The sequence below is a fragment of the Dermochelys coriacea genome, chromosome 1, assembly GCF_009764565.3.
Source record: "Dermochelys coriacea isolate rDerCor1 chromosome 1, rDerCor1.pri.v4, whole genome shotgun sequence".
NCBI classification, from domain to species: Eukaryota; Metazoa; Chordata; order Testudines; family Dermochelyidae; genus Dermochelys; species Dermochelys coriacea.
In genome coordinates, this window is record NC_050068.2 from 187,333,733 (window position 1) to 187,361,493 (window position 27,761).

General features: G+C 41.7%; 1 protein-coding gene across 1 annotated transcript in view; it reads left to right on the plus strand.

Moving 5' to 3' along the window:
• DCAF6 (DDB1 and CUL4 associated factor 6) overlaps positions 1-27,761 on the plus strand; it is a 154,350-nt gene that overhangs the window by 49,849 nt on the left and 76,740 nt on the right. The window contains 5 exon segments of the mRNA XM_043510068.1: positions 262-447; positions 5,812-5,925; positions 6,938-7,073; positions 10,807-11,021; positions 20,846-20,939. Coding sequence (XP_043366003.1) covers positions 262-447; positions 5,812-5,925; positions 6,938-7,073; positions 10,807-11,021; positions 20,846-20,939 — 745 coding nt within the window.

The following is a 27,761-nucleotide window of genomic DNA, read 5'->3' on the forward strand; positions in this document are numbered from 1 at the left end:
AAACTCTTTCATTTTGCAGACCATTTTGAGGTAAAGCAAGAGAGAGCATACATATGCCTCTTGTATACCACCTTATCTCCCAATCCATTCCTTTCTCACAGCATTTTCCTTGTTCTATGGACAACAAACTGTATACATTACTGGCATACCATACTCTGGAACTTTGGGATTATTGGCTGAAAGTTTATTTTATTTTTCCATGTGTTGCTATTTGTTTTGAAAATATTAACCTAACACAAGCCTTTCTTGTTTGCTTTGTAGGTTTTAACAACCATTCGCTCAGGACACAGGGCAAATATTTTTAGTGCAAAATTCTTACCATGCACCAATGACAAGCAGATTGTGTCCTGTTCTGGTGATGGAGTAATTTTTTATACTAACGTTGAGCAAGATGCTGAGACCAACAGACAATGCCAATTTACGTGCCACTATGGAACTACCTATGAGGTATTGTATATCATCTCTGTATAAAAACACAAGATTTATTTAAGACCGGAAAAATAGATGTCGGTGTTGATATTAGCTGGGATTTCAGTCTGAGAGTGACAACTTCATTTCTATGCTTCACAGTCATTTAAACTAATTTTCCTTTGATTTGTAACTTTTAGGGGTCATTTCATATGTAATTTCCTTTAGTAGAGAAATAAATTGTCCAAATAAAGGAGACTCTAAAGTCAAGTATTGTTAAGGCCACTTTCCCTGCAAAATATATAAGCAGATACATAATAGTGCTTGTTTATCTACATGTTAGGGGGACATGTAGTTTATCATTTTTTATTAAAGGGAGAAAAACAAGGCCTTTACTGTACAAAGGTAAATATAAATATAAAATCTTAGAGAATTTCCTAGTTTCAGCACATTTTCACCTTTAAGTTACAGATACACCGTTATAATCTTAAGGACTTTTTTTGGTGGAAATAATACATTACAGTCGTCATTAATCCTCAAAACTCCTATGTTAGTAATATCCCCATTATTTTACAGATGGACAAAGCAACACAAAGTGTGTTTAAGTGACTTGGCAAAACTGTAGTAAAAATCAGGAGTTCCTGACACCAGTTTCGTGCTATATTCACTAGGCAATTTTGCCTCTCGTTTGCCCTACTGACTTACCCATACTAAATTTTACAAAAGATAAAGATAAACTGTCACCACTTTCTTGGAGTTGTCAACATTCCATCTTAGTTTTCCAGTATTTTTCAAATGCTACTTTCATAATTATTTAGCTCAGACCTTCCAGCATTAGCTAGTTCTTGATAGGTCCTTGGTTTTTATACAGAGTGGACAAAAGATATTGGAAGAATCAAATGTACTAGTATCAAACAAAGCAAAGGAATGGTGATTCATGTCAAAATGGAACATGTCTAAAGAGCTGTCTGAATTAATTTCTCATTATGTGGTAGAAGTTGCTTTAACAGTATATGTTTGTGTGCAGTTGAAGGACTTGTCAGAAACGTTTAACTGCAGAATGTCATCTTCTCAGGAGATGTGCAGAGCAACCCTATGGAGCTCATTTTGTATTTGTAGAAATCCTTTGTGACTGGATGCAGCTTGAGTTCAATAGTCTTAGGGCAGGTCTACACTTAAACACTGCAGAGGCATAGCTGTACTGCTGTAGCACTTCAGTGAAGATGCTACTATGCCAATGGGGAGGGTTTCTCCTGTTGGCACAGTTAATCCACCTCTGTGAAAGGTAGTAGATAAGTCGATGGCAGAAGCCCTCCTGTCAACATAGCGCTGTCTACACCAGAGATGGATTTTTCACATCCCTGAATGATGTTATACCGATGTAAGTTTTTATAGCGTAGAACTGTACTCAGGATTGCTTGTCACTTTTGCCAAAGATCATCTTAGGTTCCTCCCTCACACCAGTTATTTCTTTTTTGAGATGCGTTTAATTTGTGTGTTCTCGTTTATTTTGATCAGGAATCTATTGTTTCCTTAGTGGCATTCTCCTTCTTATCATGGGAGCTAAGATCACTTCATATTTTTAAACAGCTTCATGTCTTAACATGATTCGCTATATGATGTTGTACTTATTTATCCAGCCCTTAACTAGACTGTATGAATTGATCTTACCCTCATTGCATCCCAAAAATATTGAAGAGAATGGTGTAGCCTGTCATTCCACCCATAGTTTCAGAAGAGTCTCTGAGGATTGAGATATGAGTTACTAAGGGCCAAGGCTACTCAACACGTTCTAGATTTTAATACTGACTGTTTGTGTTCTCATGGTAAAGAGGTAAGAGTTCAGTCAGCGGTGACAGTGGTATTTACCTATAGTGTTAACTACCAAGCCTTGCTGAATAAATATGAATTTGATATATTGAACAAGTTGAGTTATTTTCCTTTTATAAAAGAGAACAAAGTAGTTGAAGATTATTCCAGAAGAAAGTGAACAGCCAAGCATTAGGCTAGGAAAACTGGAGCAGCAGAATCTTGAATATAGGGTAACAAACATGCATATTTGTAGTGCAAATGCAGTTTCCAGCACCCAATTCAGCTGAAGATCAGAGTAACTGTGTGATACAGGGGGGTGCCAGAGGAAAGCAATGAAGGATAAGTTAATGAATGTGGTGAGGAATGGAAGCCTATTTTTGCATCTCCTGGGAACTTGTTCTAGCCTAACACGTCATCTTGTGTCAACTACCATAATACCTTCAGTCAACTTCAAGGAATAGCTCTCTCAATAGAGCTTAAAACTGGATGTCTCAAGTTCCATTCTTCCATTCTTTTTTGTTTTTAGTCTCTTATGGTTTCCTGAGCCTGTGACTAGACTTCATCAGTCTGTTGTCCAGTCATAGATATTTCTTTAGAGAGTAGATTCATGACATTCCTTCAGTTTTACTGAGCCTGGTGCTCATAACATTTTGGTTAAAGTATACATCCTATACAAAACTTCTGTTTTTTAAATTCCACTATGACTCATTAGTTGTTCATCTGTACTAGGCAGAATTATTCTCCACACTCTGAATGATGCAACCTTGAACTCTGACCATGTACAGGTGTTAAAAATGGGTATCTGGAAAATGTTAGGAATATTGAAGTGGTGGCATTGAAGTAGATGATTAGGGGCATGGCTGTGTTTGACTTGTGTTAAGTGAATGCTAATGGAGGGAAATCTTTTTGTTTTTTAAATAGAAATAGCTTGTAGCGTTTATCATTTTGCGAAGTTATTGATTTGTAATGTTTTTAATTAAAGTAATTGGAAGATGTTTCTAAAATAGTCTATAGTTTGTTAAAAATCTCAACCACAGTGTATTTTCAAAAAGAAAAGGAGTACTTGTGGCACCTTAGAGACTAACAAATTTATTAGAGCATAAGCTTTCGTGAGCTACAGCTCACTTCATCGGATGCATTTACAGTAGTTGATTTTGTTCAGAGTTAAGTTACCCTATTTTGCTAGAAGTGAAGGAGATTGCAGCTTGTGTGTTGTCCTTGTGGATACAGATGACATAATAGAAAAGGTGAAGGTGAAATCATAGTTAGTGGTTTTCAGGGCAGGTTCAAGATTTAATGAGTGATTCTCTGACACTTCTGTGGTTCTGCCGGTGGTATATGCACTTCAGCAGCTTTTACTATTTTCAAAACAGTTCTTTGATAGAATATTTGTAAAATACTTTAGAAAGGTACTTTATAAATGTATAACTTATTTAAATATTTTTACTCTACCTAAAACCTATCTTGTTGTACTTTAAAAATGAAGCAGATACAAAGTTGTGTAGCACAGTGAGCACTGATCTTAGATCCCTGAAACTTCAAAGCTCAGCAGAGCAAGTAAGAGGTAGTATTGGGGAGAAAAGAATTGACTTGCAGTTACAACTTGGAATTAATTTGTCAGTTTGTTAGATGCTTCATCTCATTTAAAAGTATTTTTTGACCATGGGGGAAAATGCATTTAAGCTGCCTGAGTTCATTTTTCAACTGTATTTAATTGCCTCATTATATTAAAAATAGAACTTTGTCTCACTATATTCTCTAAATAACAAAAGCTAATATTATCTGCCCCTCAGGTACTAATTCTGAATTAAACAATGGGATAGATTTTAGACTGGCTTCATCACTTGGAGCTTGTGGCAATTACAGACCATGACTGACACACCTCACTATAAGGAAGCTTGTGGAAATTCATGAGCACTGTGCCATTGTTTTATGAGAGACAAGTTGTGGGAGAAGAGGAATGGAGTATATTTTTGAGAGCCAGACAGACACATACACAAAATAGGCCTCTGGAGACTGGAGTATTTGCAGTTTATACCTGGCAGTTCAAAAACTATGAATAGTCACTACCAAATACCAGACTTTGTCGCTATTCACATTAATTCTATTTCAGAAAGAGAGGATACTTCTAAGGATAATTCTTGCCTTCATATTTCCAGTGTATCAAGATTTTTTTATACAGCTAAATTTTTTAGATTGATAATTTAATGATAGCTAGTTATATACGATATTGTGTTAAGGGTTAATATTTATGAAGTCAGCTCAGGTTACAGCTACTAATATTTATTTCATTTTTTTAATTAAAAGAAAATAAACCCCTTGCTTCTTACAAATTACAGCATATTTAATAGTGAATTATAAAATACTGTATTGTTACCAATATAATCAAAACTAAACTACAGCAGTTGAAATAAATGAATGTGGTACATTTGTGCTTCATTATTACTTTTGCCTGGTGTTCATCTATGGCCTGAAGTCTATGGAAAAACTCCCATTGACTTGAATGAAAGTAGGATCAGCCTGTTGCTTAGTAATGCGCTATGTCTGCTCTTGTCAGTAGTGTGAAAGAGTGAGGTTCTGCTGCACTTAACTTGTGATGGTCTGGTAGCTGTTCTTCAGACATTGAGCTCCTAATGGGAAGGGTACTGTTGAACAACCAAAAATGTTGACAGCCTAATGACTGGAATAGTAATTCTAGGATTTCTAAACTTTAAACAAATTTCATTACTTCATTCTGTGTAAATTAGTGGCTTGAGATGTACATATTTAAATGAAAGATGTTTACATTTTCCATAAGATATCTTTAAAATTCTCTTTTGTATATAAAGAAATAGTGTGTGATCATATCACAGTTCACATGCCTTCATCCACCTGAGGTGTTCTGCTCCGTAATATTTGGCACTTCTTGTTCTCTATATTTTATGGAATGATTTGTTAAATGAATCTGGACCAATGATTAGTTTTCTGAGAACACCCTTATTTCGAATATCACCACATCTTTGTAGGAATTGATAGCTTTCCTGAGATCAGGAATATGGTGTAATAAAACAATTCAGTGAAAGTGAAGAAAATATTGAAGGATAGGGAGCAATAATAGACTTCAGTTCGTTACTGTATCTTGTATGGAAGAAGCAACCTGATTGGGGGAACAGTGTTGGTAAGTATTTTCCTGTGGTTTGTATGGGGATGGATTTTAAGACCACTATGTAGTTAGATTGTTAAAATATTCTCTTGCTGCATAATAGAAAACAAAATGAACCTGTCTTTTATTCTCACTTTAGATGCTAATTATTTATCTAATAACTGAAAATATCAAGTTTGTGCGTCATTTATGTAATAGGCAATGGAAGTATTTGTGGGATTTAATTGCTTATTTCAGCTGCTGGAGGACTATCTGTAAGGTTGTTTTAAAGACTGTAATACAAACTATTTTAAATTTTCAACTATCTTTCATTTTTGATTATTTTCATAGAAATTTTGAGCGCAATTAAAAATCACCCTGTGATTATTGCTCACTAATATTAAAGGCTTTATTCCCAAAATTATATTCTTTCTTGAACTATTAATGGTACTGACTTTTTTTCATTTCAGATTATGACAGTACCAAATGATCCCTATACTTTTCTCTCTTGCGGTGAGGACGGAACTGTAAGGTGGTTTGATACTCGAATCAAAACAAGTTGCACAAAAGAAGATTGTAAAGATGTAAGAACCAACATTTCCAATAAGATGACAGAAATATAGGGCTATAGTATTAATATTAGAATCTGAACCCTAATAAGGTTTCTGTGGGCCCCGATGAACTGACTGAGGCATGTCGTAGGGATTATCCTGGAGCCAGAAAAGAGTACTGTTTGGACTCTGTACATCTGAGGTACATTTATGAACCTCTGGTTTGGTTTACTTCAAACTTGGTAGAAAAATTCTACCTTGGTCTCAGACCTAATCTTCCAATCCTGAGGCTGTGATGGCTTTTTTTGTGCATTTTTGAGGTGGTGGTGTAAATTGAGCTTATAATGGAAGCTCAGCTGCAACTTTAAACTGTCAAGCAGCCTCTGTAAAATAGAGTGGGGTAATAAACATATTAGATCAGATTAATCGCTGATGTATCTCCCTGGATGGTATTAATTTCATCCATAGTGATTGGATTCCAGAAAACATTTGGTACTGATATGGATAAAAACTGACCCCCAAAATGTGTTCTACATATTGCCCCTTGGTACTCATCTCTTCTGTTCTGTTTTCTGCATTGTGTTCCATGTTCGGGTTTGGTTATTTTTAGTCCCCAATCTTGTTGCGTTACTCTAACTACATGACATTCCTCTATCCAATTATCTGCCCATAAACCAAATCTATTCTAATCCTTTTGAATTAGTTTAGACACTTCCTGCCTATTTGCAATTCTTTCTATCCACATCCTGGTTTCTTTATGTTTAAGAAAATCCAAGCAGTTGTTAGCCCTCTCTACCCTTAACTCTTAGCTTTTTTTTGATTGATATAATGCTGTTTTTCATTCTCTGATTTCTTTTGTCCATTGCAGTAACTCTTCCCTGTAATACATTTACCACCTATGTGTATAGGGCCAGATTTGGCTCTTTCTTACAAACATGGTTGCAGTACCTTGACTAGTGGGGCTGCGTCTTTTTTTTCCAGTAGTATTTTACTTCAGATGCTTAGGAGCTATTTTGTAAGTGCAGTATCTTTTGTTTTATTCCAGGATATTTTAATAAACTGCCGACGTGCTGCCACCTCTGTAGCTATCTGTCCTCCAATACCATATTATCTTGCTGTGGGCTGTTCCGATAGCTCAGTAAGAATATATGACCGGCGAATGCTTGGCACAAGAGCAACAGGTGAGAAATAAACATTAAGTAAATTTTTCTAGCAGCAGACAGTTCTAGTTTGTCGGATTTATGACTTAAGCTTAGTTTTATGTAAGATCTAGGCTTTTAAAAATATTGGATATTACTAAAAAGTACAGTAAAGCCTCCAGGGAAATATTTTGAAAGATTTGATTATTTGCAAATAAACAGTGAATGCTGTTAAGGTGGCCAGAGAACTTCCTGCAGGTCAAATGCAGAACATGGAATTCTATAATGTCTCCTAGGGTTCTCTTGCAGCACACTGAGACTACTGGTTCCAGTATGCAATGCTCTGTCTTTATTCAAGTAATTGTTTACAAAAATAAACCACACTGGAGCACTGTATGATTGCACCTCTAGGTTGTGCATGCCATATTTCTCTAGTAAAAATGAGGGCAGGAACTGTCTGTGACATGCACATTTACTGCATCCATGTCAGCCCTATGTTTTTGTGCTTTTGCTTCATTAGAAGATAGTTTCTTGCAGAAAGGGATCTTGTTACAGACTCTCATAGAAAACATTTAACTTCTCAGTAGTTGTCACTGTACCTGACATACTAAAAGCCTTCTATATTTGCCTAAAGTTATTAGCAAGTTTCTAAATTTAGATAACGTGCGGTGAGATCATTCACTCTAAACAGTGGGGTTGGTTGTCTGGCTTGTTGGAAAAGATATGTGCCCCTCTACAGGGCTGGAAAGCCAGGAGTAACTTTCTGCTGTAGTTGCAGAGGAGGTCAGCGTGGGGATGCTGACCCATCCCCCCAGATGACTGAAGAGAGGGAGGACTATATTGGTCCATGCTGATGCAGTAAAAGCCCTTTTTTATCTGGACCAGGTGGAACAGCACCCACTCTTTTTCACCCATGGAAGTAGTGAAACACTGGGGCTTTTCAAGATCCACTGTGAATATTGCGCTAGTCACTCCTTTCTCAAGGGGCTGGGAAGGAAATTTTCCTTCACCGCCAGATTGGCGAACGCGAGGTGGGTTTTTTTTTTTTTTTTGCCTGCTGCACAGCGGTTTTGAGGGGCTTAGTTGGGACAAATATGAAATGGGAGTTACTCTGTGATCTCACAACTCATCATGTAGGCAAATATCAGGTACTCCATAGAAGAGGGATATAGTGATTGGATAAAATGGATCAATAAAGGATTTAGAGGTGGTATCCTTTAAAGGAGTGTAAATAGGGTTTGGGGCTCCTATGACTGGTATGGCAGAGAGCCTATCCCCCCCTTACAGTCACACCTAGAGCCTCATTTGAGGGGGCATAGGCTGTGTGGGGATGGTGAGAACGCAGTAGTGGGTTGGCTGGGGACCAGGATCGATAAGGGGGAGGGCTGACAGAAGCCACCTGGGTGTACATTGAAATGATCATGGAATTACCTGAACTGTACACTTCTATCTGCCGGGTACTCCCAGACATTTAAGCTTAAAGTTGTGGTCTAATTAAACCACATCCAGTGTGTCCTATCCTTCCAGCACAGCCAGATAATGACTGGAGTATTTAATACACTGTTTAATTATGAAACTATTTTACCTTAGGGATGTGATCAACACTTGAAACAGAGATTTCAAATGTAACTATTATGGGAATTAAGCTGGCCTTTGGTTTGTGGAGCTCTATGAGAAGTAAGATATGCAGGGTCTTACTTTGTCAATTTAGAAGGAGCAAACTACTATCTTATTAATGGCACTGTGGCTGATTGTTTGAGAGTTTGCATGCAGGCCCAAAGGCACCAAATGCCTAAGACAACCAGCATGACAAGCCATTGTATGTTTGCACTGAAGTCTCTACCACTTCCTCTCCTCTCCTCCACAAGTAGTCTGACTGGGTATTTCTTTTGTTGTGAAAATTGAATGAGAGACGTGTGGGGGGGTCTCATCGTGAAAGCTTGAATCTAGTCCTTACCCAGTAAGGTGACCAGATGTCCCAATTTTATAGGGACAGTCCAGATTTTTGGGTCTTTTTTTTATATAGGCTCCTATTTACCCTCCCCCCCCCCCACCCTGTCCTGATTTTTCACACTTGCTGTCTGGTCACCCTGTTACCCAGATAAATTAAGTACTCTTTGCTTTCCTCTAACGGACAGTGAAGGGAGTGTGCCAATGTACATGTATATATGTGTAACATAGCTTGATTGTGTAGCAATATCTTAGGGCGACCAGACAGCAAATGTGAAAAATCGGAACGGGGGCTGGGGGGGGGTAATAGGAGCCTATATAAGAAAAATACCCCAGAATTGGGACTGTTCCCATAAAATCAGACATCTGGTCACCCTACAATATCTATAGTCAAATCTGGCACAGTGTTTCCATTCTAAGACCCTGTGGTCAGTTGCTCAGAGCTTTCTGAAAGCTTGAGGTATTGGGATGAAACTTTCTAGTTCTGGTCTTTGCCCAAAGTGATTTTTTATTTTTAAAGATTAGAATCATGAGGAAAATTTGTTCAGATGCTTTAGTAGGGGTAGGAAAAATACTTTTTTCTCACTATAAAAATTAAAATAAAAATTATAACCTTCTCATGAATGGCTGTATGGTCAAAACAGTGGGAAGTAGAAAACTTTGACAGGGAAATAGCCTTTAGGGCAGGAACTTTTAATCTTTTAATCTCTCAAACACCATGCAAAGTAACAGTAATATATACATCTTTAGTTCATTTATTTTTTTCTAGTACTTATGGGTGGCAGTGCAGTCATCCCAAATGCACGTCAGTAAAACTTTTATACTACACAATATCATCATACTGTTAAATACTACATTTCATAGAAGCTTATTTTAAAAATACTTTAATTTCATTTTTTATTGCTTCTGTTTTTCATATTTCTCTATCTTCAAAACATTGTTGCCTTTGTGTTGAATTCAGCTGTATAGACCTGTAAGGGGGAGAGGGGAAAATGACAAACATTAGACACTTGTATAATTGTTCTGTGCAGAATATAGTGATTTTAAGAGCTGGCACACCAGTACTGGAAGCAAATGCTATGTCTCATTTAAAAGCAGACTCATAGCTCATCTGCTATGATATAAAGAATCCATTATTATCCCTGATGCATTGAGATAGTACACACTGAACTTGTCATTATTCTAGCACTGAATATTGTCAATTGCAGGCCATTTTAGTTTTGGAGAGAAATCCATACATGTCAGAAAAAAAGAGATCTGTGAATAATTTGTAAAAGAGATTATTTTCAATCTGTTCAGAGGGTTGGAAGGTTATAAATATTTCCAGTGGAGATTGATTAGTGGGTAAAGCACAGGTGAGTTGGTCAAAGGAGAAATGCAATTTGTTTTGAAATTTCAAAGGAATAACATCACCACATATGCACATGTCTTTAGATAAGTATGTATACATAGAAATATGATCTTAAACGTTGAAGGGAATATCTTCTAGATCCCTTCTCTAATTGGTTGTGGTAATTTGAATTATTGTGTTTTGTATTGTAAATATTTTAGTATTGATAACATTCTGTTCCCAATAAGTGTTAGATACACAGTGGCAAGTGATAGGTTATATAACACATTAATCTTGTGTGTACACTAATAGAGAAAGGTTAAAGTACCAAAATAAAATATTTACAAGATCTGACTTGTCGCTCATTTGTGCCATATTTAGTATTTTTCTAGCTATAATTCATACTATTTTGGCTGTTTTGTTAACCATATATTTGCTAACTGAAAACTGTTATAGTTTGCACATTTTTTTTTGTTTTTGTTTTTATTATTTTAGGTAATTATGCTGGTCGGGGCACTACAGGAATGGTTGCACGTTTTGTTCCTCCACATCTTAATAACAAATCCTGCAGGGTAACATCTCTGTGCTACAGTGAAGATGGGCAGGAGATCCTTGTTAGCTATTCTTCAGATTACATATACTTGTTTGACCCTAAGGATGACACAGCACGAGAACTTAAAGTTCCTTCTGCAGAAGAGAGAAGAGAAGAGGTGAGTGATTAATATGATCTGTTTTCATCTATTTGGGCAATTTTTCCTTGGTGTAATTATTGACACCAATGGTATTGCCCTAAAGATGAATTTGACAATATTGCTGAAAGAATAGTTATGTGATAAGACCCTGACTGTACACGGCACTGTGCCATCACACAGATTGTGCAGACAGAAAACCATCACTGTCAGAGCTCTACCTGTAATACTTAACCTTTATAAACCAGAAGAAATTTACAAAACCTGAAGAAATTCCCTTTTGGGCATAAGAAAATTCTACCCAAAGATACTTTAAAAAAAAAATCAGAAGTCTACAAAAACAGGGGCTCTTAAAGAAAGTGTCTTAGTAGCCTTGTTCTTGCACTCAGCAATGCTGTATTAGAAGAGAATGATTTTACAAAAACTGTAAAATACAGCAGAACTTGTTCTTACAAGGTCTAATCCTGTGAAATAGAGCAGAGCCTGAATTGAAAAGGTTTTGCTTGGCCACAGGTAAACTGAAGCTTGTGAGTTGGCTCATATGGGGGAAAAAGCAGCTTGCCTTTCCCTTTCAGCACTGAGCTTAGGTCACTGATATTTGCTGTGTGTAGGTCCACTAGTCACACCTCCATTTGTGTGACAGTATTAACATCCTCCATCCCCAACTTGTTTCCCTGCAGTTGACCCTTTGTGGCTATCATGCTGATGGCAAATGGGGCAAAGTTATCCTAAATGGGTTCTTCACTGCCTGCCTACTAGCACATTGAAATTCCTTATTTCCTGCTGGTTTTGAGCCTTATGTGAGCACACAGGGGTTTTCTAGTTTGGACTCATAGAGTGAATGCTATTTACCATAAAGTGGAATGAAAGATTTAAATGAATTATGAGCAAAATGCAGTTCTGGATACAGTGACCCTCTGCTTGGAGTGAAGTTTGTTGCCATATGCTGGAATTTTGGATATTTTTACATTTAAGACCAGTTGTCCACACATACAGCACTGGCAAAGTTTACTCTGTTGGAATTGCAGGATACGCTGGAACAGTTTACTTATATGAAATTCTGTTCGAGATATAGAAGCAGCAATGTGTGATAACAGAATATTTCCCTGAAGACAGAAATAGCAACAAGAAGGATCAACAGACGTGTCAAGAACTCATTGATACGTATTTTAAAATAGTATGTCTCAGTAACAAAAATGAGTTTTGTTTAACTGTGTGCCATACACATGAAACAGAAAAGAGAAAAATTACATTTTTTTTCTAATTTATAATCTTTGAATACCTTTTAAACTAGAAGTATTTTTAAATATGTAATTTTCATAAGTTGAATGTTATGTTCTATAGGTTATGAAAACTTTCTACATTTTAATTCAAGATGAATTTTTGTGTCTACAAAATTCCACTAAAACCGTTTAATACTCATTTGTGCAAGCTCCTTTATACTGCAGAGGTTTCTGTTAATTATCAGTGGCCTTTTTTGTCCAAGTCTTTACAAAAGCTGATTAGTCGACATATTTTAAAGGTTACTAAAGGGTATAGACACTACTTGCTCATAAGTGCTGTACTGTGCAAAAGATTTTTCATAAATGATTGCACATAAATCTACATTAAGTACTTAGTGATATTTATGAACAATGTTTGTTGTGAAATTTATGCAGGGCCTGTTAGTAAATTAGTTTATATTGATGAAGTTATTAAAGTTGTTTTTTTTTTTTTTTGAAAGCCACTATTTGAGAGCTTGTCAAACAGTTATAAAACCGAATTAGAACTATTCATCTAGAGTTTCTTAAATTTCTGTGTAAACTTTTACCTAGTGGAAAGTGCCAGATCATAAGCCCTGGAGATTGATGTTCTGAATTTATTCACAGTATAGTTTTGGCATATTCAAGTGTGAGTGTAAGATTCCCCATTTTTCCCTGCCAGTGTACCTTTACCCGAAAGGACCACCTCAAGGAGCGAAGAGGGGAGTTTACATTTCCTTGCCCTTTTAATTCTTGGTGACTTTGAGACTGCCAACTAGAGTGTCAAACAGTCCCAGCCATAGTGATGTCTTTTTTTGATGTGGGACTAGACTGAGACCACCAACTCATTTCACATAGACTGCCAAATAGCAGTTATATGGCATTTTTCAGTCACTGCTAACTTTTGCTGGACTTGAACAGGTGTGACTGAGATAGGTAAAAATAACATCAGTTTATCTGAAGCTGTTGCTTTTGCCTTCTGTGCAGTTGAGCACTTGCCTTGGTGATGTAAATGAAAAGAGATGAAGTTCCCCTCCACCTCTAGCCTTTCCTGGTCATTAGGTTGCCACTGATCAGAATGTTCCTTCTCCTGCTTCTCCCTTTCATTTCTACTTATGGATTCCATGGCATCATTCTCATCTGTTTCCACATGAATGCATCAGAAGAATCTTTCTGTTTGTCAGCAGTAGCACCATTTTCTCTGATCATATACACCTCAGGCATTTCTTCATTGTGTAGAATGTGTATTAAGAGAGTATTACTTAACCAAGGGTGATGGAGAGGGAAGGGAGTTGCAAGACAGAGGCGAGCATAAACATGGTTTGGGCAGGATTCTAGTTCCTCCCTTAACATCCCCGGTGACTCCCCATTTCCTATGCATGCTACAAAGTATGTATCTTCACTGCAAAGTTACTTCAGTGATCAGGACCTGGGTTAGCCTAATGCCAGGTGAGCAGCCATACTATAAACCAAACTCAAGTTACAGTGTCCTCATTTCAGAGTAGCAGCCATGTTAGTCTGTATCCGTAAAAAGAACAGGAGGACTTGTGGCACCTTAGAGACGAACAAATTTATTAGAGCTTAAGCTTTCGTGAGCTACAGCTCACTTCATCAGTTGCATACTGAATTCGCCTATGTAAGGTGCTAGGCCTTCTTGGAGCATATCCCATGTTCTTTGTGCTGCAGTAAGCTGAGCCACTCTGTGGTTGCGGGAAAACTGTCCTGAGCATAAGAGGAATTGTGGGAGGGTCATTGGAGGACTATCAGAACTTGAGTGGCTTAACCTGCATCCTCCTGGATAGTGAAGGGTTAGCTGCCCAAATGAAAGCCTCTCTTGGGTGTTAGTCTGTGTCTCAGAATGGGCCAAGTAGGCCTGGTTGAGAGTACCATATAACTTGGGTCAAAAGTTTGTGTGTGAGGATGGAGAGCCAGGTCAATAGCAACACCTGAATAAGAGCCCAGGTTAACTCTTCGATGAAGTTATCCAAAGGCAGCTGAAGGTGACTCCTTAAAAACCCTCTCACCTTCCTGCCCTGCTCCCACTGTGGCCCATGATATATCTGACTGCTGGAAGAGATCACAATTCAGGGCTACAGGCTCAGACAGCAGCCATATCACCTCAAGTTTCTCCTCTTTGCTCTCATGGTACTTGCCTCAGCCTTGTATGGTCCTGTTCCTCCAGAAATATGTAGCCTGCTGGGGAATGGGGAAAGTGATTAGAACTACAAAAGAGAATGGGGAACGAAGTGGGTGAGGAGAAATCAGCAAAAAACAGAAAACAATAGGAAAGAAAGAACAGAAAAGTTACATGATAGAAGAAAGGAGAGACTGCAGGGAGTGAAGGGATTCAGGTTGGTGGTGGGTGACCTCGCTGCCAAGACACTGGGGAGCGGGGGGTTGCAACAAAGGTTCAGAACAACTGTACTATTAAGAGTGACCTGTATATTAAGCAATTTCAAACGTGAGGAATTGGCTCTGGAATCCCCATTACTGCAGAATTTTGCTCCAGAATGTAATTTTTTATGTAAAAAAAAAAGTTATGGTTGTGAGAATAGCCTTGAAAACGTGAATTCAGTGCAGTGTTATCTTGAGTCTGCAGCTTGTCTGAAATGATAGTTTTGAGCTACAAATTCCCCCTTTACCTCAGTGGCTTTTCCATTCAAAACTAAAGATAATTTAAATTTCAGTATTATTTCACTGCTGATTGTCCAGGCAGAAATACCTAGCAAATATGCTTATTTCATAGCCCAGAAGTGCCTTTCTAGATGGTCTGAGCCCTAGCTGCCCCTTGCTAAGCTACCAAAACCTTTACTTCCTCTTCCTGCCCCTGACAGTATCTAAGGCAGTGGTTTTCAAACTTTTTTTTCTGGCAACCCAGTTGAAGAAAATTGTTGATGGATTTGGGTGTGGGAGGGGGAGGGGGCTGGAGTGTGGGAGGGAATCAGGGCTCTGGTCTGGGGGGTGCAAGCTCTGGGGTGGGGCCAGGGATGAGGGGTTTGGGGTGCAGGAAGGTTTGGAGGGGTTGGGGCAGGGGATTGGGGCGTGGGCTTACCTTGGGCAGCTCCTGGGCAGCAGCGCAGCAGGGGTGCTAAGGCAGCTTCCTGCCTGTCTTGGCACTGGAGACTGCACTGCGCTACGGAAGCAGCCAGCAGCAGGTCCGGTTCCTAGGCAGAGGAGCACAAGAGGCTCAGCGCAGCTCTTGCCTGCAAGCACCACCACCCCCCAGCTACCATTGTTTGGTAACCAGCCAATGGGAGTGCGGAGCCAGTGCACAGAGCCCCGTGGCCCCCCCGTCTAGGAGCTAGATCAGCTGCTGGCTGCTTCTGAGGCGCAGCACTGTGTTGGAACAGGTAGGGACTAGCCTGCGTTAGCTGGGCAGCACTGCTGATGGGACTTTTAATGGCTCAGTCAGTCGTGCTGACCAGAGCTGCCGTCACCCAATGCCTTACATTCTGTGACCCAGTACTGGGTCATGACCCACAGTTTGAAAATGACTGATCTAAGGTATAGTTATGTGTCATCAGTGCAAAAATCTGCATCATACAGAAAATAAAAATTCATGGTAAAATAAATTAGATTTAATATCAACACAAGTTACTGTACTGACTGTATTCATTTTTATATTTAATTCAAGCCCACCATTTAAATTACAACTCTGGCTCCTGTAGAATTGCTAGGGATATTGCTGAGTCCAGGGACTTTGCTGCAGAATCTAGGCCTCACTTATTTTGGAATAAACAGAGCCTTGGTTAATGCACTAAAGTTAATACTGTGTAGAATGAACTGTGTGCAAGGGGTAGGGTTGTGGCTGTTTTGGGATCATCGCTTGAAATTTTAATATTTTCGTGTGACTAAAATTGGCCTTAAGATTGTCTTATTTCACCTATATACTCAATGTTCTTCTTCGAGTCCTTGTTCATATTGGTTCCATTCTAGATGTGTGCGTGCCCACGTGCACGGTCGTCGGAGATTTTTGCCTTAGCGGTATCTGTAGAGTTGGCTGTGGTGCCCCCTTGAGTGCCACGCTCATGCACTGGTATATTAGGCGCTGCCGGGCCTATGCCCTCTCAGTTCCTTCTTACTGCCCATGACGGTTGGTCGAAGTGTCTTGTCTTGCATTGCAAAAGCGTTAGCGGTTCTTTACAACCCATTTTCTATCTTCTTTGTTTGTGGGTACTTAGTTAGCCATTAAGTTAAGTGTGTGTTAGTTTGGTAGTTAGAGTTCCGGCTGGGACTTTGCCCTGGAGCGGGGCACGCCCTGTTCCCCCCCTCCCCCGGCTTCTAACCATGCTCATCATGCAACAGGCCGATGCCTATTAGTGGCCCCCACAAGAGCTGTTTGAAGTGCTTGGGGGAGTCCCATAGAAAGGACATATACAGAATCTTTTAAAAAAAACAAAAACAAAACAACCCTTTTGCTCTAGAACCCAAAAGGGGTGGGATATCTGCTTGAGGGCCCTCCTGGCTTTGGGGGTAGGTGTGGGCGCTGGTTTCAGCCCCGCGCTGCTCCCAGCTTCAGCGCTGGGGCTCCAGGCACTGGATTTCAGCTGCGGGGCTCTGTGGCCCCCTGAAAGGGCTCATGGACCCTCGTTTCAGAACCCCTGGCCTCGGCAGTCTCGCAGACATCGGTCCCTATCGGGATGGGATCACTCCCTATCACAGCACCAGTTTCCAACTCCCCGGTACCCCTCATTGGGCAGGCACTGATCCTCGCCTTGTCTCACTCATCGCTGACCAGGGTCAGTTGGCAGACTTAGGCCTCAACAGCTCCGCCCTGATCACCGGAAGGGCAGTGGTCCAAGTTGGACCAGGAGTTCAGCCCCTCAGTGAGGAAGCGTGATTTGCCACCGACCTGCGAGAACAGTATGCTATCGGCAGCAGCAGCATGGCAGCAGGGATAGTGGCACTCTCAATGGCCGTACTGGAACCCATGGGGTGTGCCCATAATGCCGGTCCTGTATTCCCACCATTCCTTCCTTGCCACATCGGACAAACTGCCTCTGGCACTGCCGGCACCGGAGTCTGAACATGGTACTGAATCCAACGCGGGGGCAGCGCAGCAGGCTCCAATGCATAAGGAACCATTCCCAAAGAGGGAAGGGGAATCCACCCTCCCCTGGTGGTCATTGTGTCTGGATAAAGCCATGGTGAGTCCCTCACAAATGGGCAGTACCCCCGACGACTTCAAGGAGTACTAGGCCCTCCTTAAAAGAGTGCGTTCCAATATGAACTTGAAAATTGAGTTTGTGGAGGAGTCCGAACTCTTTAATGTTATATCCTCCTCCACCTCAACCTGGGTCACGCTGCCCGTACACCCAGGGGTCCTTAAGAATACCAAATCACTGTGGCAGACCCCCCTCTTCCATTCCGCCTACTTCTAAGAAGGCGGAAAAGAAATACTACGTCCCTGCAAAAGAGTTAGAATATCTGTATGCACACCCTCCAGCAGCATCACTGGTCGTGTCCGCTATTAATAAAAGACCCAGGCGGGGCCAAGTCAGTGGCACGCCAAAAAACAAAGACGCCAAGAGATTGGACTTGTTTGGCAGGAAAATTTATTCAACAGCCAGCCTGCAATTTCAGGTGTCTAACCACCAGGCCCGGTTAAGTAGGTACAATTTTAATCTGTTGGACTCCCTTCACAAATTCAAGGAGACCTTCCCACAAGACCAAGCCCAGGAATTTGCCACTTTAGTGGAAGAAGGCATAGTGGTGGCAAGAGGGGCCTTCCATGTGGCTTGGGGCACTACGGACTTGGCGGCCAGGGTGGTCGCCTCTATGGTAGTCATGAGGCGCAGCTCCTGGTTGCCCCAGGAGATGCAGGCCACCATTCAAGACCTCCTGTTTGAGGTGGCAGGGCTCTTCTCTGAGCTCATGGATGCAAGTCTCCCCGGCCTTAAAGACTTTTGTGCCACGCTCCGTGCCTTTGACCTTCATACCTGTCAGCAGGCCAGAAAGCCATTCCGTTCTCTGTCTCCCCAGTCTAGGTCCCGGGAACTCCCTGGCTGAGCACCTACAGGAGAAAGGCTAGAGACAAGGAGTCTAAGCAATGACACCTGTTGTCTTCCCATTTGTCTGGTCAGTCTGTCCTTTCCAGGAACCAAGGAGGCCAGACGCAAGTATTTTGAGGATGTGCTCGAGGACTGTGTCCCAGTCACATCCCAGGATCCACCCTCCTACTCATTCTTCAACTGCCTGTGTACCTTCCAGTCAGCCTGGTCGTTGCTGACCTCGGACCATTGAATGCTTAACGTAATATCTTCAGGTTACACACTCAGGCCGCTGCAGGCATGTCTGGCATCGGTCTACGTCCCCAACAGACATAGCGTGGACCCAGTAGTCAAGGTCCCAGACCATATCCTGTCATCACTCACATGGTGGCAGAATCCTGCATTGGTGTTGGAGGGGGTTCCCTTCGCTGCTCCATCCCCGCTGATGACCCTCGTCTCCAATGCCTCGGACCTAGGGAAGGGAGCCCACCTGGGCGATCTCAGCTTGCAAGGTAGTTGGTCGAGTTATGATCACTCCCTACACATCAACGTCAGGGACTTCAGAGCAGTTCACCTGGCCTGCCAAGCCTTCCTACCTCACATAAGAAGCAGGATGGTCTAGGTTCTGACGGACAATACAATGGCTATGTACTATATCAACAAGCAAAGTCGTCTGCCCTTTGCCAAGAAACCCTCAAGCTTTGGGACTTCTGCGTACAACACAACATCCATCCCATAGCCAAACACCTTGGCAGATCGCCTCAGCAGGACCTTCTCGTCTCGTCACGAGTGGTCCCTCCATCCGGAAATGGTCAGCATCGTCTTCCAGGGGTGCGGGACTCCCTGGTGGACCTGTTCAAGTCCAGGCAGAGCAGGAAATACGTTTTCTGCTGTATTCAGGTGATCGACAGAGGCTCCCTGTCGGATGCTTTTCTACTCCTGTGGTCGGGGGCTCTGTTGTACACTTCCCCCAAGTGCCATTAATTCACAGAATCCTCATGAAGATCAAGCAGGAAAAGGTGAAGGTGATCCTTGTAGTGCCGGCTTGGACACGCCAGCACTGGTTTGGCACGCTGCTGGACCTCTTGTGGCTGCTCTGTTACAGCTACTGCTCAAGCTGGACCTGCCAAAACCACGGCAGTCTTCTGCATCCAAACCTGGCAGTGCTGCACCTGATGGCTTGGCTGCTGCATGGTTAAATGCAGAGGAGCAGGAGTGCTCGTCTGGTGTCCAACAGGTCCTGTTGGGTAGCAGAAAACTTTCCATCAGAGCTACCTACCTGGCTGAATGGAAGTGGTTTGCCTATTGGTCTTTGGATAAAGGCATTCGGCCCAAGCAGGCTTTGCTGCAGTTAATCCTGGACTACCATCTGGATCTCAAGTTCCAAGGCCTGTCCCTTTCATCTATCAAGGTCCCTCTGGCCACTATCTCGACCTTCTATCCGCCTCTTGAGGGCAGGTTGGTTTTTGCCCAGAACATGACTGCCAGGTTCCTTAAGGGCCTTGAGTGCCTCTACCCACATGTCAAGGACCCCCCACATGCTCACGGGACCTCCCACTTCAATCCTCTGGCTTCCTGCTCTCTCCTTCTCCTTTCCTGGAAGGTTGCCTTCTTGGTTGCAATAACATCTGCCTGCAGGGTCTCAAGGCGCTTACCTCCGAACTGCCCTATACTGTCTTTTACAAAGACAAGGTCCAGCTGCAGTCGCACCCAGTTTTTCTGCCCAAGGTGGGGAGGAGCCGGGAATCTCACATTTTCATATGGGCCAGGACATTTACTTACCTGTTTTTTTTTCCAAAACTGCATAAGTTAGAGGAGGAGTGTAGGTCGCATTCCCTAGGTTGCACTAACCTCCTATATTGAAAGAACCAAGCCATTTTGTAAGTCAATGCAATTGTTTGTCACGGTGGCTGACAGGATGATAGGTCGTCCAGTGTCTGCTCAAAGAATTTCTTCTTGGATCACTGCCTGCATTCGCTGCTGCTAGGATCAGGCAAAGGCACACCCTCCAGCGATCATAACAGCCCATTCAACCAGGCCACAAGCCTCTTCGGCAGCTTTCCTAGCTCAAGTGCCTATCCAGGACATCTGTAGGGCCACCTGGTCGTCTGTCCAACGTTCATGTCCCTTTACGTACTTACCCAGCGGGCCTGGGACGATGCTGGCTTCGCCAGAGCAGTGCTGCAAGCCACAAGACCGTGAACTCCGAGCCCACCTCTGAGGATACTGCTTGAGAGTCGCCTAGAATGGAATTGACATGAGCAAGCATTCAAAGAAGAAAAAACGGTTCCCTACCTTTTTGTACCTGTTGTTCAAAATGTGTTGCTCATGTCCATTACATTACCCACCCTGCTGCCCCTCTGTCAGAGTTGCTGGCAAGAAGGAACTGAGAGGGCATAGGGCTAGCGGCACCTAATATACCAGCGCATGAGCGTGGCCATAGCTGACCTTACAGATACTGCTAAGACAGAAATCTCCAACTGTACACATGGTTGCACACACACCTAGAATGGATTAGACACGAGCAACACATCTCAAAGAATAACAGTTAAAAAGGTAGGAAGCAGAGTTTTTTTTAGTTATATAATACCATTGCTTATCTTTATTTTTCTAGTTACGGCAACCTCCTGTTAAACGTTTGAGACTAAGAGGGGATTGGTCAGATACAGGACCAAGAGCAAGGCCTGAGAGTGAACGAGAAAGAGATGGTAATGTGTGGTTATTTTAATTGTTGTTTCTAGTATTCCTGAAGTATATAAAGTGTTTAAAAACAAAATTATCTGCAGTTTTTAAGGATCATACCCAAATTTTAGAATATTTCACGTATAGTTTAACATAAGATGAAAAATGTTGCTGTATTGAATGTAGTAAATTTTAGGCCCTGTCTGCATTAGGGAAATTCTAATCAGTGTAGTTAATAGTGTAGGTGCACCTACCTGTGTGAAATAAGATTTACTGAATTAAGTTGCACTAATGTACTACATTGATGTAGTTACATCAGTGTGAATTTCCTTAATGTAGATATGGCGTTACTTTTTGCTAAAGCTAAAGTTAAAGAGGAAATACTGTGTAATAATTAAATCTGGACTAGGAATCAAAACAATAGTGTTTCAATCCTGATTTTGCCACTGATTCATTAGTGACAGTCGCCAAGTCGTTTAATTTTGATGCCTATGCTTCCACATCTGTAAAGTAGTATTATGCAGTTGCTGGAACCAGAAACAGTTAATACAGGCAGTTAATAGTTCCAAAAATTGCTTTGCCAATAATAAAGTGGGGTCAGCAAACAGTGATCCTATTGCATTTTAAGTTGGAAAGCTTGTGGAACGTTGCTGTCTTTCTTTAATGACATCTTCCTCTTTGCCCTTTAGTGCATTTTCATCTGCATATCCATAATGATCTCTTCTCTTATCTTCATGTGTGTTTGTGTGATTTTTTTTTTTAATACTCCACACTTCTATAGGCCCCATTCATTTTTTAGGTTTATTTCTTCAGATCGCCTCTTGGCTACAGCTCCTACTTGGTTCTTGCTCCTCGCTTTCTGTCTGCATCCTCTCCTCTTGGCAATTGTTTTTTTTTTCTTTTTACTTTTTTCATTGTTCTTCTTTTTGGTTACCTCCTTTCTCATATTAGAAATGGTCTGTCTTGAAAAGATTTTGAAAAGTGGCTGTGCTAGTTCCCCTTCTTCCTAAAATCTGTCTTTTTTTTCTCATCTCCTCCTTTAGATCTTCTCTTCCACTCACCTCTTTCTACCTCGGAAAACTTCTGTGTGTCCATCCCTTTTGCCTCAAGCCTTTCCCATCACCCTGTAGTCTCTCTGTCCCTCTAGCTTTTCACATAAATGGTCACTTCTGATCTCCAGATGATCTGAAGTTTGAGAGGGATACTGAAAACTCTCTCGTTCATCCTACTTCCCTCCTCTCCAGCAAGTGTTTTTGGAACCAAGCAAAACTGACAAACATTAGAAAAAGAGAAGCAACAAAGAAAAATGAAAAACTCCAGCTCTGGCCTGTGGTGTGATTCTGACATTCCTCTCTTCTTCCTCTGGGCCATCTGTCTAGACAGCTCTCACAGGTATTCAGAGGAGTGGCAAGTCCACTTATCTTTTTGCTGCCTCGGATGTCCATTCTTTCTTCAGTAAAAAAAAATCTTTCAAACATTTATAAACAATTGCAGAGTTGTTTTATTTTACAAGAATTACAGTAATAATAGCTTAAGGTACAGCCTTTCATTTCTTGTGGTGCTGTAGGCACCTGGGCACGTGTTCGAAATCCGTGGCTAAAAGGACTTTAGCCACATGAGCCTAGCAACTTTATCAACAAGATGTTTAGGGAAAAAAAGTGTCGGGAAATGGGGGGGAAAAAATCAAGAAACCAAGAAAATAGTGGAAGAAAATTATGTAATGCTTTGAGATAAAAAGATGTGCTTTAAAATTGTCCAAAAGTTTAGGTATCTTAAAATACATCACAAGCTTTGCTGCTTTTTGCCCCATCAAAAGAATATTCAGGGTCACAGGAAGACACTTGTATGTATCTCAACACACAAACCTTTAAAAATTAAGAAAACTCACGTTTTTACAGAAAATACTTTTTTTTCCCCCTTTTAGGTCGTCTTTGTGTGTGTGTGTGTGTGTGTGCGCGCGCGCGCGCTCAATGTGAATTTAACGATTCCTTTTTTTAATCACACTATCTTTACACACTCACACCCACCCCATTACCCAGGGTTTTCAGAACCCAAGGCAGTGGTAATTTTCCTGTTTTTATCCAGGCAGTGTCAGGAATAAATCAGTGGGGACGCAGTTCCTCCATCTGATATGATTAGGGCCCTACCAAATTCACAGTCCATTTGGGCCAATTTCACTGTCATAGGATTTTTAAAATAGTAAATTTAATGATTTCAGCTATTTAAATCTGAAATTTCACTGTGTTGTAATTGTAGGGGTCCTGACCCCAAAAAGAGGTGTGGTGGTTGGTGGTGGTTTGCAAGGTTATTGTAGGGAGGGTTGCAGTACTGCTACCCTTACTTCTGCACTGCTGCTGGTGACAGTGCAGTCTTCAGACCTTGGCAGCTGGAGAGCGGCAGGTGCTGGCCAGGAGCCCAACTGTGAAGGCAGAGCTGCTACCACCAGCGGCAGCAGCACAGAAGAAAGGATGGCATGGCATGCCACCCTTACTTCTGCTTCCCTGCCTGCAGAGCTGGGCCATCAGCAGCCGCCACTCTCTGGCCACCCATCTCTGAAGGCAGCAGTGCAGAAGTAAGGGTGTCATGGTATAGTATTGACATCCTTATTTCTGCACTACTGCGGTTGGGGTGCTGCCTTCAGGGCTGGGTAACCGGCCAACAGCCGCCGCCACTCCCCGGTCACCTAGCTCTGAAGGCAGCACAGAACTAAGGGTGGCAAAACCATGACCCCCCTAAAATAACCTGTGACCTCCCCCTGCAACTCCCTTTGGGCAGGACCCCCAATTAGAGAAACGTTGGTCTTCCCATGAAATGTGTATAGTATAGGGTAAAAAGCACACAAAAGACCAGATTTCACTGGGAGGGAGAGGACGGGAGACCAGATTTCACAGTCCGTGATGCATTTTTCATGGCTGTGAATTTGGTAGGGCCCTAGATATAATTGATACAAACTATTTTTTAATTAGATTTTAAGCATGTGTGCGCGCGCACACGCGCATGCTGTCACAGTAGGTTTTAGAGCATCTTAAACCTTTATATTTACCTAAGTTAAGATGGTTTCAAGAGATCAACAACTGAGTGTCCAGGTTCCAGCTTTTATCCAGCTGATGGGGAATTTTAGATGTGAGATCCTTGCCTAAAGAAAACTTCCCCGGACTGCTCCCAAGCACACTTTCTAACGAAACTTTTCATACCTTTTCTCCAAACAAAGCACATACAGTAGAACCACAGAGTTACGAACTGACTGGTCAATCACACACCTCATTTAGAACCAGAAGTACGCAGTCAGGCAGCAGAGACCAAAAGAAAGCAAATACTGTACAGTATAGTACTGTGTTAAATGTAAACTACTGAAAAATAAAGGGAAAGTTTAAAAAAAAAAAAAAAAAAAAAAGTATTGACAAGGCAACTGTTTCTGTGCTTGTTTCATTTAAATTAAGATGTTTCAAAGCAGCATTTTTCTTCTACATAGTAAAGTTTCAAAGCTATATTAAGTCAATGTTCAGTTGCAAACTTGAAAGAATAACAGTAATGTTTTGTTCAGAGTAACGAATATTTCAGAGTTAGGAATAATCTCCATTCCTAAGGTGTTTGTAACTCGGAGGTTCTTCTGTAACTCATAATAGCCCCTAATAGGCTAACAATTTTCCTAGCAATAGCCAATGACAATTCATTATTCTCATTATTAGCAAAGCATTTCTAATCATAACAAGAATAAAACTTATATCAGAGGGACCTAAAACCAAGGTAATCTGTCAACACATTCCTTTTATTTTCATGAAACCTTAATCCCTGTCCCAGCCTCCCGTTCTGATTAACAGAATTGGAAACATGCAGCTGTGTGACTTTGTCTCTTGGGGCCTAAGATTTTCCTTGCTATGTGATGTTTGGGTTTCCAGTGGTAATGGTTGAACATACAAAATAGCTGACTGCAGTACTGCCAAATTCTGGGATACATGCAAGTGTATCAAATTCAAGGACTACAACCCCCCCCACCTCATTTTTCCTGTCACCGAGGATGTCTGTCACCTAAGTTGTCTGAATATTTCTTCCATTGCTCCTCCATAGGTTCCATTTCACTCAACCCCTTATATGAGCTATGCCTAGTTCCAAGATCTACTCTTTCACTAAGGCTGCAGCTTCAGCACCTTGACTCTCAACTTTCTGATACAGCTAAATAGTGGCTGATGTGCTGGAAACAACAGCTACATTGTATTAGTTAGGCAAGTGGGTGAGCTGAGACTTCTGCTGTGCAAAATTATCTGTTTATTACCTCATCCTTCCACCTTATATCCATCTCTTTTCTTATCTACCCTCCTCCTCTAACCCCTCCAGTTGTTCTGGTGGAATCCATCCCATCTCCTGATCTTCCTTGCGCTCATGCCCTACCTTACTCTTCTCCTTAACTTCTTGCTCTCTTCCGACTTTTCCCTCTCATAATACAAAAATGCTTTAATCTCTCCTATTTTACAAAACCAAACTCTGAGTCCACTTGCCTCTCCAACTGTCACCCAATTGCCTTTCATCTCTAAGTTCATTGAACGCACTGTTTACAATTGCTGTCTGGAGTTCCTCTTCAATCCAACTTCTGTTCCTTGCATTCCACTGAAACCACTCTTGCCAAAGAAAATGACTCCTTCATAGCTACAGTTCAGGACCAGTTCTCCATCCTTACACTCCTTGACTTGTCAGCCACTTTTGATACAGCTGACCATGCTCTTCTTGGAATCATGTCTGTCTTAGGTTCTGTGACACTGTCCTCTTCTGGTTCTCCTCCTACCTCTATAATCACTCCTTCGTTGTGTCTTTTGAACAATCCTCCTTATCTGCCCTTGATCTTTCTTTAGGTTTCCACAGGGCTCTGTCACTGGTTCCCTTCTCTTCTCCCTCTAGCCTTTATTTCTGGGTAATTTCATCTGCAAACAGAAATTCAACTACCATCTCTATGTTGACAACAAAGATCTACTCTCTCATAGAATCATAGAATATCAGGGTTGGAAGGGACCTCTGGAGGACATCTAGTCCAACTCCCTGCTCAAAGCAGGACCAATCCCCAACTAAATCATCCCAGCTAGGGCTTTGTCAAGCCTGACCTTAAATACTTCTAAGGAAGGAGATTCCACCACCTCCCTAGGTAACACATTCCCTCCTAGTGAAAAAGTTTTTCCTAATATCCAACCTAAACCTCCCCCACTGCAACTTGAGACCATTACTCCTTGTTCTGTCACCTGCTACCACTGAGAACAGTCTAGATCCATCCTCTTTGGAACCCCCTTTCAGGTAGTTGAAAGCAGCTATCGAATCCCCCCTCATTTTTCTCTTCTGCAGACTAAACAATCGCAGTTCCCTCAGCCTTTCCTCATAAGTCATGAGTTCCAGTCCCCTAATCATTTTTGTTGCCCTCCGCTGGACTCTTTCCAATTTTTCCACATCCTTCTTGTAGTGTGGGGCCCAAAACTGGACACAGTACTCCAGATGAGGCCTCACCAATGTCGAATAGAGGGGAACGATCACATCCCTCGATCTGCTGGCAATGCCCCTACTTATACATCCCAAAATGCCATTGGCCTTCTTTGGCAACAAGGGCACACTGTTGACTCATATCCAGCTTCTCGTCCATTGTAACCTATAGGTCCTTTTCTGCAGAACTGCTGCCTAGCCATTCGATCCCTAGTCTGTAGCAGTGCATGGGATTCTTCCGTCCTAAGTGCGGGATTCTGCACATGTCCTTGTTGAACCTCATCAGCTTTCTTTTGGCCCAATCCTCTAATTCGTGTATGACCCTCTGTATCCTGTTCCTACCCTCCAGCCTATCTACCTCTCCTCCCAGTTTAGTGTCATCTGCAAACTTGCTGAGGGTGCAATCCACACCATCCTCCAGATCATTTATGAAGATATTGAACAAAACCGGCCCAAGGACCGACCCTTGGGGCACTCCGCTTAATACCAGCTGCCAACTAGACATGGAGCCATTGATTACTACCCGTTGAGCCCGACAATCTAGCCAACTTTCTATCCACCTTATAGTCCATTCATCCAGCCCATACTTCTTTAACTTGCTGGCAAGAATACTGTGGGAGACCATGTCAAAAGCTTTGCTAAAGTCAAGGAACCACATGTCCACTGCTTTCCCCTCATTCACAGAGCCAGTTATCTTGTCGTAGAAGGCAATTAGATTAGTCAGGCATGACTTGCCCTTGGTGAATCCATGCTGACTGTTCCTGATCACTTTCCTTTCCTGTAAGTGCTTCAGAATTGATTCCTTGAGGACCTGCTCCATGATTTTTCCAGGGACTGAGGTGAGGCTGACTGGCCTGTAGTTCCCAGGATCCTCCTCCTTCCCTTTTTTTAAAGATGGGCACTACATTAGCCTTTTTCCAGTCGTCCAGGACTTCCCCCGATTGCCATGAGTTTTCAAATATAATGGCCAATGGCTCTGCCATCACATCCGCCAACTCCTTTAGCACTCTCGGATGCAGCGCATCTGGCCCCATGGACTTGTGCTCGTCTAGCTTTTCTAAACTCTCCTGCAGACCTGTCTCCTTCTGTCCAAACTAAAATCTTAGCCTGTGTTTCTGACTTATTCTTGTGGATGTCTAGGAACAAGCTAAGTCTGCAAAAGAACTCCTAATCTCCCTCCTCTGCCCAAGCCCCTTTCTCAAACACTGTGGACAACATCATCACCCTGCTGGTCACTCAGGCCCATAACTTGGGTATTATCTTTAACTCCGACCTCTCTCTGGGTCCTTACATCCAGGTTATATCTAAATTTTGCTGTTTGTTTTTGTATAACATATCTAAAATTACAGCCTTTCCTGTCCATCGACACAGTTAAAACTCTCATGCAA